Source organism: Phoxinus phoxinus (genome assembly GCF_949152265.1).
Source record: "Phoxinus phoxinus genome assembly, chromosome: 18".
Classification (NCBI taxonomy): domain Eukaryota; kingdom Metazoa; phylum Chordata; class Actinopteri; order Cypriniformes; family Leuciscidae; genus Phoxinus; species Phoxinus phoxinus.
In genome coordinates this window covers 2,724,954-2,739,721 of record NC_136893.1, presented here as the reverse complement: position 1 = coordinate 2,739,721, position 14,768 = coordinate 2,724,954, and the positions used below count along the sequence as shown (strand labels likewise).

The window sequence follows — 14,768 nt, the reverse complement described above, 5'->3', positions numbered from 1 at the left end:
TAGCTTTTAACATTACTGTGAAGTTACACTAGTTACACAGTTTTATGTTATGATTTCGGTTCTCTACACTAATTGTTGATACGCTAGCACACGCTGCTAATAAATACAACGTTATACTCGCGTAGTCCGTTTGCTTTGTAATAACGATTATAGAAGTGAATAGAGACCCAGCTCTGCATGAACAGTGTTGCTCCTGATATTGTGAGTCCCAGTCTCCGTCTCCATTAGGATATGCGCTGGTTCATTTGTTGACTGTGACCGTAATGCTTTTGCCTCTATTTGGATGCCTTGTTGATGCTTGCGTTTATGTCTTGAATATAGCCTTCGAACGCACACTGAGCCCCTTCTGCCTACTTCTATCCGACACTTTATTTGCTGCTTTATAAAAGTTTGATCAAATGTCAGCAGGAAGAGCCGTCACAGCATAAGCCATGCTGATACCAAACCAGAGCCCAAGTGAAGTTGACGAACGTAGCAACAGTAACTAAGTGGGGCGGGGCTTAGCCAAAGGGGAATTACTTTACTTACACTTACTTTAGCTTTAACGCCTCAGGAAACTGAATCTACAATCACATGAGAGCAATTCTCCGAGGTTTTGTTTTGTTGTTGCGTGACCTTTGAGATGCCGCAGCAGCAGATGGTGTGTTTGGTGGCGCTTTTATCTGTACTCTTAGGTTACTGTAATGTTTTTAGCTGATTTATTGTAGAGATCTATCCGATCTCACCTGCTGCTGAAAACACACACACACACACACACTCTGCCGGAATCCGCCGGCCACAGAAAGCGCATCTGGAACACAGTATCTCAGAAACAAATCATACCGAGGGTTTGGCGACGCACCTTGTTGGCCTTCCAGTGCTAGATTGTAATTTATTGACTTTTATCCCCGCTCAGGATTTATTTCCAAGTTTTTGGCTGTTCCTCTCACAGACTGTAATTGGGTAGCATTTGAAGCATGTGCTTGTTTTCCGAAGACTTCAACAAAACACACTGTTTTCAGCCAAGTTACGTCACTCAGCGCCTTTGCCACGGAGAACACGGAGACTAATGTTAATTTACTTATTTTTTCATAAACTTTAATTCGTTTTTCTAATAAGGCATTCACTTCAAGCATGAGGTCTGAAGAGGATCAAATCAATCAATACACTTTTGACCCGTACTGTACAAATAAATGAACATAATTCAAATTTTACATTTGAAAGTCTAGCCTATATAAGACCAGCTGGAAATGATCACTTCAAACTGGTCTTGTGTGTTGTAGAGATATGTATCTTTGATAACTTTTACATTATTTTGTGTGTATTTGACCTCTTCAGACCTCATGCTTGAAGTGTATGCCTTATTAGAAAACAAATTAAAGTTTATGAAGATCAAGCATGAGGTCTGAAAAGGATCAAATCAATCAAATATACACAAAATAATGTAAAAGTTTTCTATTTCTTTTTTGGACTGACTTTAATAGATATGACCAAAAAAAAAAAAATTAACAGATGTCTTTTGCTTCAACATTTTACTTTAGTTTCCAAAACCCATATTTTTCTGAAAAACAAAATTATATCATGTATTATTTTGGCGAAGTTTTATATTCATAAGACAAAAAGAAATCCTCCTATATTACCTTTTATAACACTGATCTAACAATATACTTTGAAACTCATTCAAACATGAGATAACAAAACAAAAAGCTTATAAAAACAATGCAAATTTTAAAGCTTTTCAAATACATATAACTGCCTTGATATTATAATAAACTTGTATTTTTGTATTTATTACTTTTTTATTTTTATTTTAGTTATGTTCATTTTATACTTTAGTTGATGTTATTCTCTGGTCAAACATTTTGAGCTGTATTTACAATGCTTTGTATTCATCTTATTTTTTTATTGCATTGTAGCCTACTTGAAATGTCTATAATTGAACTAATAATAAAAAACATTAAAAAAAAGTTGTCAAAGATGCATATCTCTACAATAGGGATGCATAACGATTAATCGTTTGCAGAAAAAGTTTTTATTTACATAATATATGTATGTGTACTGTGTAAAATAATTATGTATTTATAAATACACACACATGTATGTATATATTTAAAAAATATTCACATGTTTATATACATTTTTATATTTAAATATAATTTATATTATATATAATTATAAATACTTAATATATAAATATATTTTTTCTTAAAATTTATACATGCATGTTTGTATATTTATATATACATAATTATTATACACAGTACACACACATATATGATGTAAACAAAAACTTTTATTCTGCAACCGATTAATTGCGATTAATCGTTATGCATCCCTAATTTGTATTATTATTATGTTCATTTTATACTTTAGTTGATGTTTTTTTATTGCATTGCATTGTAGCCTACTTGAAATGTCTATAATTGAACTAATAAAAACAATAAAAAAAAATTAAAAGTTGTCAAAGATGCATATCTCTACAACACACAAGACCAGTACCGCTCAAAAGTGTATAATGTTCAACAATGTTATTTTGCATTGTCATTTTGATGGAAGGTCAAGTGCATTGAATTGTAATAGGCATCCATTCATACATATATGAGTGTTCACAAAATATGCTTGAGAATATAGTTTGAGACTCAAAACAACGCAAGGCCGTTCAGAAGTCTCATGGTCTGAGTTTTGCAAACAGCAGGACTCAACAATTGAGGGTTGATGTAGGGTTTAGAGAAGCACTGTCACGGAGTAATCGGAGAGGAGCAGATGTGTCGAGGTCGTCTGCTTCCTTATCGGACTCTTTCCACTGTTCTTTCTGTCTGTTTGGCAATGGAAATTCACAGAAGTGGTCCTGGGACACGGTTGGTCCTAAATCAGTTGGCAGCTTTCTTTTGTTTCGCTGCTTGCCTGAAAAAATGCAGATAAGGCAGTTCTTGTGCGCTAGCGTGAGTCTGCCTTTAGCATTGCATTTATATTTTTTGAACGATTTACTGGTGGATAAATGCACAAATTGTTGCTCTTATGTAATTTTGGAAACAGTGCCAATAAAAGCATACATTGATGAAATGTTTTTGGTGGTGAAAACCAAAAAGAAGTTGGTTTTAGTGTTGTTTGTGGTTGATGCATGTGTTCTGTTAGCATTCGAAAAATGTTGCAATGCTTAATGGGTACTTTGGCGCTGACCAAAAATATGCAGCTTTGAAAGCCGTGAAAGATTCTCCGTGTTTCTGCATCCCTTGATCTCTTTTCCTTTTCTCTCTTTCCATTTCTCTCCTTTTCCTTCAAGATACTCGTTCTTTCCTTCTTTTGCTCTCTCGGTGTTTGCCAGAAGGAGGTTCACTTCGTAGTCTTGGCAGCATTTTGTGTAATAAACTCCACACTAACGCTGGCTCATAAACAAATAAACCCAGGCGCTCGGCGACGTAATTTCATCAAATCCTCCCCCGTGCTCTCTCTGCTCTCCTCCCAGGCCAGCGAAGCCATCTGTCCGTGCGAACGGTTCTCGGTCTTTGTAAACTCTCCTCTGGTGTCTCCCATAATTTTGTATTTGTGTCTGTGATTTCACTCTCGTGTCATGACATCATTCTGAAAGCTTAACGCTCTTTATAGACAAAAACAGATGGCTGAACTTTCAGCTGGAAAGGAAACAATGCCTCTTTGGTGCCTTGTTAGCTTTGGGTATTAAGTTGTAGAGGACAGGTAAGGATATAACAGATTACAAAGGTTTACCAACAATACATTGTGGTTTACAACGATACATTGGTAACCCTTTACCTTAAAATGAACAATACTTCTTCAGCATTTATTAATCTTAGATATTCATTTAAACATTTACTAATGTTATATTCTCAACTCAGATGTTATGTATGGACCAAAGTGCTCTCCATAAATACAGTAAATAACTCTAAAATACATAGAAACATAAATAACATCAATACACGACACCTAGAAAATACAACCAATCACTCACAGTTCTCAGACCTAATTAAACCCCAAAAACTTGATCAAATAAAAGTCTAAGTCCTTTTTAAAAGTATCCATGCTTGATGAGGATTTTAAATATAATGGTGACTAGGGATGCTCATATTGACCGTTTAACCGTTAACCCGAAAGTAAAAAATTTGACCGATTAATACTATCAGTTAAACGGTTTAAAAGTAAAAAAATATATATCTTTAGCTCTTTTTTTTTTTTGGTTGTTTGCTGCATGGTTAAAAAAAATAGTATATAGCCTATATTTGTTAACTCACGGGGTGTGTCGGCTCGCGCAACCGCACGCGCCTAAAGACATATTTCGCTGAGCAAGCTAAAAGAAGTAGCCGTGTGGTAACTGTGCGGGACCATTTGGACAGAAAGGGCGACGAAGTTACTTGCAAAATATGCTACGCGGTATTAAAATAAAGCAGTAGTGCGAGTACAATGCAATAGGCTATCACTTGCGAAGCAAACATCCACAAGCAAATGAAAGGCGCTTTCCGAAGTTGGCCACTCTAGCGATACGCTATCTCTGTATTCCCGGACATCTGTGCCATCGGAGACCCCGACTAACCCCACATCATGTAGACATGTTACTTTTGTTTAAATAAGAACTAGACAAGCTGTGGATTGAGGTAGGCCTGCTATTTTTATTTGACGAAAAAACTTAGTTTGATGGGGAAAAAACCCTGTTTTTGAACTGTTTTCTTCTTGTCATCTTAATTTGTTAATTATTTAAGTTTAAAAAATATATTTAGTGTAAGCCTATTTTAGGTTTTTTATATTATTTCATTGTTTTTCTCTGTTGTCACTGCCAGAAATGTTGCAGGTGCGTGATCATTTGATGTGGATCCAGGTTCTGTTGTTGATCTGTTCTGCTGCTGTTTCCACGTTAAAATAAACCCGTGATCATTTTTTGTTGTTGTATTTTTAACGGGTCACAGACACTAGGTAATTTTATTTTTATTTAATGGCAATTCAATATTATAATCTTATCAGTTAACGGGCAATAATCGGATGAAGAGCTGCGGTTGTCGGTAGGGAAAATTAACCGAAATGAGCATCCCTAATGGTGACACATTGCAAAGTGCAGTTAGTAAATATACATAATATTAGTTAAAGCACTGTGAAGTAACACAAACAAACAATGAACAGCTGGATTTTTATTAAATATCGAACACTGACAAAGATTAATAAATACTGTAACAAATGTATTGCTCTTTGTTAGTTCATGTTACATTAACTTATGTTAACTAATTAACCTTTATTGTCAAGTGTTACCGATACATTTATCGCCAACTGCTAATCCACTTTTCCCATTTGATTCTAGGGTTTGTCCTTCCAACTGAAGAAAACCATGAAATCTGCTACTTGCAGCACCTGAAAGAGATTTACATAATCAAGACGCAATGGAAGAGCCGTACAAAGATTCTGTAGCCGTAGACATGGCGAAGCCCCAGGAGGAGGCCACCAACACGGATGCAGTTGGGAAACTCGAAGGAGAAGCCACTCCAATTATTACAACCGAGACATGGAACGTCAGTTCTCCAACCATCACAAAACGATCCCTATCACCCCTGCTAACAATACAAGCCACCCCAGTGGTGACCCCGGCTGCGGAGTCTCCCAATGGTGTGGCCCTAAAGGTTGCTACAACTGTGCTTCAACCAATCTGCTTGGGAGAGAGTCCAATGATGTTGCCCATCCTCGCTGGTCCAGCTGCCTCTCAAGTTGGACAATCAGGGACAACTTCATATCTAATGACTAGTCAAGGTCCCGTATCCCTACCTCTGGTCTTAGAACAACAAGTCCTTCAACATTTGAATCCTCAATTACTTCAACAAACAGCAACTTGTCCTCTCCCTCTGCAGAACAACCTACTGTGCCAGAACCCTTCCCTTGCTCTCGGACCACCTCCAGTCCTCGACCAGAAAGGCTCAAATCCAGTGTTGGATACTAGTCTACTGACTCTTCTTCAGAACCCTAACTTTGCAGCGATCTTGCAGGACCTCTTCCCTGGCCAAGGGAACTCTTCGCCCGGTTGTCACCAAGCGTCTTCCCCGCAAGTAGACCTCGCCTCTGCGTTTCTTTCTCCTCCGCCTCTTACACACCCCTACATTTCTCCACTAGCCTCTCTGGTGCCTCCAGCCACCCTCCTCGTGCCCTATCCTGTTGTGATCCCCCTTCCAGTGCCTCTTCCAATCCCAGTGCCAATCCCAGTCCCGGTATCAATGTGCAAGGACTCAAAGATCGAGGTAGACTCCGCTAAACCGGCTTGTACTTCGAGCAAAAGCACACAGACGTCACCTAGTGACATCTCCCCTCATTTGACATTAACCAACAGGGAAATGGCACTAGTCCAGCAACCTTTTCCCTCTTGCTCGTCGCCTGTAGCGACAGACGGAGAAGTGCTAGACTTATCCATAAGAGCGCCTCAACCATCAACGCATGTTGGTATTCCACAAGGGATCCAAGCGTTTCAGCAAGACAGTGTCCTTGATTTGTCAGTACCTAGTATAAGAAAGACATGCATCAAGTCTTGTAGCACGTATGGGCCATTGGCCCCAGAGCGGGAGAGATTGTGCCACATCGGGGACGATGTTAGCAGTGGGGCTTTAGCTCTTGGGGTTCTTCGACCGGTAGATTGCACGCCGAAGCTAGATACCAAGTTGCTGAGTGGTTTAGCATCTCTAGAGTTCAGCAGACAGCACAAGTGGGTTGTAGATAGCGGTCATGGTAGCGCTATGGCTGAAGCTGTGCATAACTCTGCGCTCACCGGGAGCGGCAACATCGAGATCGTCAGCACGTCGCAGACTGCCAAAGTCATCGTGTCGGTCAAAGACGCCATGCCTGCCATATTCTGCAGCAAGCTAAAAGGATTGTCAGGCGTTTCTACAAAGAACTTTTCCATTAAACGTGACTCGAGTCAGGGGGGATTCGCAACACTGCCCAGGATCCCGGGGGATCAGCGAGGAGAATCAAGTGACCCGCTCAAAAAGATCTCCAAAAACAGAGGAATCAAACTGAAGAAAGTGAGCTCCCAGGAGATTCATATACTCCCCATAAAGAAGCAGCGACTGGCGGCGTTTCTACCCCGAAAATAACACATGCTCTTGCTTTCAGAGTGAGAAGGGAAAACCAAGGACATGGGCAAAGAAACAGCTACTGAGGTGTAGCTACTGTGAAAATAATTGGTCTGAGAAATTTAACCAGGGTATGATGATGCTAAATGCACTCCTGGCAGAAACGAGGCCTAAAGCTTGTTTTCCAAGCTGTCCATATGATTTAGACTGATGCAGGCGGCCTCTGGCCTGACGTTTGGCATTTAATCCATTCATTATAAAGCATTCAGCTGAAGTCAACAGGATAATGCTCCAAGTAAAAGAACCAATCTGAACAGGCCAAACTGCACTACTACTGATATTCTTTAGCATTTGCAGCATTAATGCCAGAATCGTTTCCCTTCCTATGCATTTTGATTTTGGTCACACATCCTCATGAATGATTCATCACACTTAATCTGCATTGCCATTAATATGCATGAGATCTGAGATCTGTTTTGAAACCTGGCCAGCTGTCAGCGGGAAACACATCGTGTAGTGTTGCTGACAAACCCTCCTCTTGCTAATATGCTTCTTTTTTTTTTCTTTGCCGAACTCTTGTTCTCCCGTCGCTGTTTACACTTGGAGTGCAAGACGTTTCCCATTTTTGGTCCTAATGAACTGTAGAAGGGGAACCGTGACCTTTTGCTTCCCTAATCACTGTATTAATCAGTGGGGCATTGGAGCGGAGGATCCTCTTTGAAGAACAGGAGGGGTAAGCAGTTAGCATGGCAGCCTGATAATGACTTGGCAAAGCGCAGACCTCAGTTTCATTAAGTCTGATGATTGGAGGAAATGGTTGTCAGTAGCAACAAAGCATAGTTTTCATCAGAAAACCTCTCCCCCACCCGCCCCCAACCAAATTAAAACTAAATAATCATCATGGGTTCGTCCCTAAACACAACAAACCCGAGTGAAATGGCTTATTAATGCTGTTTTTATGGCCGTGGGTTCAACTCCAAGTCATTTTTTAAATTGTTGTCCGCCAGCTGTGTGAACACACACACACAAGGTTTAAGTTTTAACAGTGTACGGATTTTAATGGTCTTTATAACGGTACCTACAGTGTTTTGGGCATAAAATGGACCGCTAAAGTTTAAAACTAAATCCCTTAGCAAGCATCATGGTCATTTTTTCATTCTTTATTCACGTTACTGGTCTTATTGTGCAAGATTCATCAGTGTGTGTTATTCCACGTGTAATCTTTCATGACAATGAGATGACTTTTATCGTCTTTCCGGGTGATGTCAGCGAGGTTGCACGAGCAATAGGCTCACAGCAAGGCTATTCAGTCATTGTTTTATGATAATAGATAAAGCCAAGTAACTACTGGAATACAGTTTTCCGCAATAATAGAAAAATTGAAAAAGCAAGCATTAACATTTGAATATGGGGAGATGCTCTCAGTCCCAGTCAAAAGGCCTCTTCAAAAGTGTGTGTTGGTGATATTTACAATTCATTCTCAATCTTTTCTAATGGATAAAATCAAGTGCCACCCTACATTTACCTTTCATGTGAGCAAATCTTTAAAAACAGATTGTGAATGCTGCTTCATGGCACTAAAATAGGTATTATCGTATCTTTCATGTGGTTGTGATGTTTTGAGTTTGATTGATAGCGTGAGGGTGTGTATCGCACCGCAGGTTTCCACCCTCTCATTAACCTTCTGATCATCCCAGCCAGTTTAGTAATCAACTTATTAAAACAGTTGACAGACACCATCACAAGCTGAATACTGAATCAGACAAATTGGCCCCGTGAGCGTGTCATAACTAAAACCAGATATCTATATAAAGAGAAAGAAACCTTTTTATTTGGAGATTTTTTTGCATTGTGACATTATGATTTGTGACAAATACTTATAATTGTGTCTATTTACTACGAAATATTACTGTAATGTAAAATTTTGTACTAGTAACACGTGTAAAATACTCTACAATTTAAATATTGACGTTTTGTTCATTACAATAATGAGAATTTGGATGGGAAAATGTCTGGTGTTTATGAAAATAATACCACAATGCAAAAAAATATTATTTATGAACAACGCGAGTTAACTTAAAGGATAATTCCGGTATTTAACACCTTGAGTCTATATTGTAGTTTGTTTTGGATGAACAAGAGTGGTGGACAACATTTTTTTGACAATGGTTCCTCTCTCGAGTTTTTGTCTATAATAGAATTGGCCATGGACCCATTTAACATTGGAGTCAATGTGCATGTCCGAAAATGTCATTAAAACAGCCAATAATGTTCGTTTACAAAACTGTTAAACTCACCGAGTGGTTAGTGATGTTCGTTGATGATTATAAACAATATATCGTCGCAATATATGATTCCAATCCGTTTATTTTGCTATAGTGGAACTATTTTTTCAGACACTTCACAACCGTGTAACTTCCGCTCAATATTTGAATCTGAAGCGTTAGCACACTCCCAAACACTTCCGGTAGCGCATTTATATTAACGAGCACTCAGTCCTTCAACAGAATTCAATGGGATTTTACAAAATGACGAATAAAACACGACAGAAACTGTATTTCGCAACACTTTTTGTTTCTGGAACATCAACTAACATCACTAATCACTCGGTGAGTTGCACAGTTTTGAAAACTAAAATTATTGGCTGTTTTAATGACATTTTCGGACATGCCCATTGACTCCAATGTTAAATGGGTCCATGGCCAATTCTATTATAGTCAAAAACTCGAGAGAGGAACCATTGTCAAAAAAATGTTGTCCACCACTCTTGTTCATCCAAAACAAACTACAATATAGACTCAAGGTGTTAAATACCGGAATTATCCTTTAATATATCCAATATTATATTCTATAGCGAACATGTTACATTCCAAACATACAGTGTGTATTTAAAATAATGAACTGGTAACTTTTAAACGCAGACAGAACATCTGCCAAATGTAAGAGCATCTCCACAGCTAGATGATCTCGATGTTGGGTTACGGCCAAACCACGATGAGGATAATTTGGTCACAGATGAAGATTTAAGCAGCAATATAATGGATTGGCTCAGATGAGACTTTCCTTCAGGCCACGTTCAGCAGAATCCAAATGAGATCCGAGCTAGACACTCCCTCACAATAGTCCACAGAAAAAAGACAAATTAAAATAATGAGCCAGGATTAATTTTGACTTGTCAGTATGAAATGTGCCGACTCGTGTTTGTTTATTGGAGTTTCTGCGGAAGGAAAGTTAGAAAGGCGTCCGAGTTCATGTTGACCTTTCCCAAAATAGCAGCTTTTTCACACAGTTCGCTCAAGTATTAGTTTATACAATACATTTGATGAACTGCCGTGCAATTTTCTCTGTCAGTACTGAAGTGTGTGTGTGTGTGTGTGTTTTTACTGTAAAGCCTTAAATCATTTCCCGGCCGGCATGTGATATATTTTCACTCTTCCCAGATCTACACGAAAGAAAAAAACAATCACCATCAGCATGAATACCAGAAGTTTATGAATAAACCATGATTGTTTCTATGATGTGAATTAATTTATGTGTCCAACTCTTTTATAGGTACTGAAATTTTAAGTATTGAATTTTTTTTTTTTTACCATAAACAACTTTTGTAAATAACTGAATGGGTAAAAGAATGAAAAAAAGAGAGTCTGGTGATGTTTTAAATTATTTATTTATTATTTGTATCATTTAAAATGTTGAAAATGTGTATGTGACGAATGCATTAGCTTTAAAAATTTCATGATTAAAAACGTCTCTGGTATCAAGAGCGAAGCTTGTTTTTTTTCAGTTTTCGAACATTTCATGACAAGTATTGATATTCAATCATTTGCTTAATCTATATGGCACGACGTTACGAATACATTTATTTATTTATTTTTTACAAAAAAAATTAAAAGTTCAACAAAGAAACAGAATAGTCTAAACAATCACATTCACAACTAACTTGAAATGCTACGATACAAAAGATGGAAAAAAACCTGAGAAGTCTCAAAGTAAAGCAAGGCAGTTTTTAAAATGGACATTTCCTCCCGGTAAAAAGCGCTGGAAGGCAGTTCAAGATATACTCAACAACCAATCCGTAACGTATCGTCACATTTCCCACCTCCGTATACAACGCGTTTAGCTTAAAATATTTCTTCTCTACAAAAATGTACATTCCTGTTGCTGAGTTTTATGGTTAAACCCATAATACACCATTGACGTCAGATCTATCAATGCGAGTGATAAAATATCAACATAAACTTCAGGATAAAGATGGGAGGCCAGTGCAAAACACACCGGCATTCACATTACATCAAATTCCCACTATTTTAGTGATATTTCTAATAGTTCAATGACACCTCCAGCAATGCTTGACTGAAGTGATGTGGCGTCTGTTGAATACTGTCCTCCAGCAAGTGTAGATGTCAGCTTTTAAAGGAGCACGGCATATTTTTGGAAATATGCTAATTTCCCATCTCTAGAGTTAAACAGTTTTACCGTTTCCGAATCCATTCAGCCGATCTCCGGGTCTGGCGGTAGCACTTTTAGCATAGCTTAGCATAGATCATTGAATCTGATTAGACCGTTAGCATCTCTCTCAAAAAAATGACCAAAGAGTTTCGATATTTTTCCTATTTAAAACTGGACTCTTCTGTAGTTACATCGTGTGCTAAGACCGACAGAAAATGAAAAGTTGTGATTTTCTAGGCCAATATGACTAGGAACTATCCTCTCATTCCTGCGTAATAATCCATAGATATACACTAGACTCGCCTTGGGGTTCTAAGCATGCGTCAAAACCGCCGCCATCTTGGAACAGGGGTCTTGTCATAGGAAGTAGCTAGGCAACGCGGCTATCACCACCTGTACTTCGAATTCATGGATGATGCCGGACTTTTGTAGCCTGGTTCTACCAGACTCTTCTAGAGTACAGAGAGTCTGGCCTCTCTCCATTGACAAGCGTTAACTTCCTTGTAGGCGGGTCGGTCCTCTGTTGAAGTTTAAAACTATTGGATCTGCCCAGAGCCACTCTGGATCTGCCATTACCAATCGCTAACGTTTGGTCGTGACGTATGACGACTCGTTCTCAGACACTCCCTCTGTTCGCTGATGAAAATTGATCGGAGAAGAGCCAGGCTAGGACTTTTGTACTGTGTATGGATGTTCACACGAACAAAATATGAACTAGGAAGAAATCTCAAATTTTCTCTGGACTCAATGATACATACATGTCTGACCGTTGGAACAAACCAAAAAACTAGAAACTCGCATTCATGACGATTTATGGTGATTTTACTTCCGTTAGACCTTTGCCTACATTGACGCTGATGCATTAAAGAGGAGGGGCTCCCCTGTTCCATGATGGACGCATTCGTTACAATGAACTGCCGTAGCCAAGGCGACATCTAGTGTATATTTCTATTATAATAATAATCGAGGAACTGCTGCCGTTGGAAGTTAGCGAGCTGGGGACTATTATCAGGCGCTGTGTAATATCATTGCGCTGCTGTACGGCGGCAGTTCCTCGATTATACGCAGGAATGAGAGGATAGTTCCTCATATTGGCCTAGAAAATCACAACTTTTCTTTTTCCGTCGGTCTTAGCACACGATGTAACTACAGAAGAGTCCAGTTTTAAATAGGAAAAATATCGAAACTCGTTGGTCATTTTTTTGAGAGAGATGCTAACGGTCTAATCAGATTCAATGATCTATGCTAAGCTATGCTAAAAGTGCTACCGCCAGACCCGGAGATCGGCTGAATGGATTAGAAAACGGTAAAACTGTTTAACTCGAGGGGAGCTGGGAAAAAAAGTGGAGTGCTCCTTTAACATCTAACCGTGACTCTGCAACACTTCGTAACACACACATCAACCCAAACATTCCCAAGATAAGAGCTCGACGTGAAGGCCTCGGAGAAACATCGAGTTTCTGTAACAAAACGCTCTGGAGCGTCGACACTCGTGACACTGAGAGATTCCCCTGTCCTTCACTTCTTTAAGGAGGACTGGAAAACAAGTAGCGATAGAAGAAAAATACAGCAGACGGAAAACTATAACGATCAGTAATAATCAGTGCTGTTCACTGATGCATCTCAACTATTATGGGCTGTACGTTTAAGATTTACGCATTTGAATTGCATATACAATTTCCATTCATTTGGATTACACATCTCAAACTGATAAATCTGTATATTTTTTAAGTCATACATTAATAAAACGCCTATAACAATTTTAAATACCTACACAATAACTATATTTATCATCAAAATGTCCAAGTTGTGTCAATCTCATTTGAACTAATTGAATATTGCTCGCTCCACAGCCTGACATATTTTAAACATGTTTATCATTTTTTACTGGATTTATTTTTTACACTGTTCTATGCAATTTGAAAATGTGATTATTAAAGGTATAGTGGAAGATTTTCCCGAATTTTAGAAATATAGATATGTCACACATTGGAATTATCAAAAATGAACACAAGGTTTTATAACTTTTCAGCGTGATGCCTTTTACCATTTGGTCATAGCGCTACATTAGACAAATTGAGATGTTTAGCGTGTCTGCGCGGTGCGTGACGTGTGCCAGAGCTAGCATCGCTAATCATAGCTTACATTAACTTTTACTAGTAGTATTTTAAATGGATTTCTCCAAATAGCGATCCAAACTTTACCTGTCGAGTAGAAACTTCGCGACTAAGGGTGCTTTCACATCTGTAGTTCGGTTCATTTGGTCCGGACCGAGGGAGAAAAATTATACTTTGTAGCATTTTTCAGGCGTTTTGGTTCCTTTTCACACCCCACTGATTGCTCTGGTCCGAATCAGTTTATGAAACGAAACTAAATGCAGTCACGTGACAACATCCACATCACTCGTTGGCCAGATGGGTCTTGAACGTATTTTCATAACTGCACTTCGATTGTCAGAATTAACGTGCGGGAAAATTCCAACAGAACTGACGGAAGTAAACAAAGAGGAGGAAAATCCGGCAGACAACACGCCGCTTTTTACTATGGAGAAATGACTGTGGACTGATTGTATCCCTCGTCATAGTTTATTATATTAGTTTGTCTACACCACTTTAGGCAAACAATAACATTTGAGAATGAAGCGAGAATGCGGCTTGAAAATAATGTTTTATGCAATGCACGCAGCGAGTCACTTCACGAGGAGGCGACGCGTGCATTAATGTTGCTAAACAGTGACATAATGCACAGCGCGGCTGACTACGGCAGCTGGTTTAGTCCAAAAATGCGCAGTTATTTGGCAGTTGGGTCTGTTCGAGGTCGGATCACGTTCTCACCACAAGCGAACCGCTCCAGAGTTCGTTTGAAAGCGTACCGAGACCACCTCTCCTAGGAGGTCTCGGTACGCTTGTTTGGTCCGCTTTTGGTGCGCACCCGAGTGCGATTGCTGCATTCTCACCGGCCCAAACGAACCGCACCAATTCGGAAAACGAACTCTAGTGCGATTCAACCGAACTAAACAAGGCAGGTGTGAAAGCACCCTGAGGCATCAGTGGGAAGCCCAACCTGTGCTTTTATATTCTCCCAAAAACACTCTGGTCTTGTTTCTTTCTTCAGAGGCCTTTCTCTTCTTGTCATACAATTCATAGACATTTTTTCTCTTGCGACCCTCAGACATTTTGAAAAAAACGCGGTGAGAACGGCAAGCTTCAATGAATGGCTGAAACCGCAGCTCACACACACATACACCTGAGAGTGCGCATGCGCAGAAAGCGAAAACTACCTAGC

The 14,768-nt window shown here is 39.1% G+C and overlaps 1 protein-coding gene across 2 annotated transcripts in view; it reads left to right on the top strand.

Annotated features, from left to right (window-relative positions):
• rai2 (retinoic acid induced 2) overlaps positions 1-9,595 on the top strand; it is a 47,247-nt gene extending 37,652 nt beyond the window's left edge. Inside the window, exon 2 of one of the 2 annotated variants that reach the window (XM_079589585.1) lies at positions 5,282-9,595. In XM_079589585.1, the coding sequence (XP_079445711.1) occupies positions 5,361-7,055 (1,695 nt within the window). In that variant the 5' untranslated portion in view covers positions 5,282-5,360 and the 3' untranslated portion in view covers positions 7,056-9,595. The remainder of the gene's footprint in view (positions 1-5,281) is intronic. The other variant, XM_079589586.1, reaches the window with a different exon arrangement.
• The last annotated feature ends 5,173 nt before the right edge of the window (positions 9,596-14,768 follow it).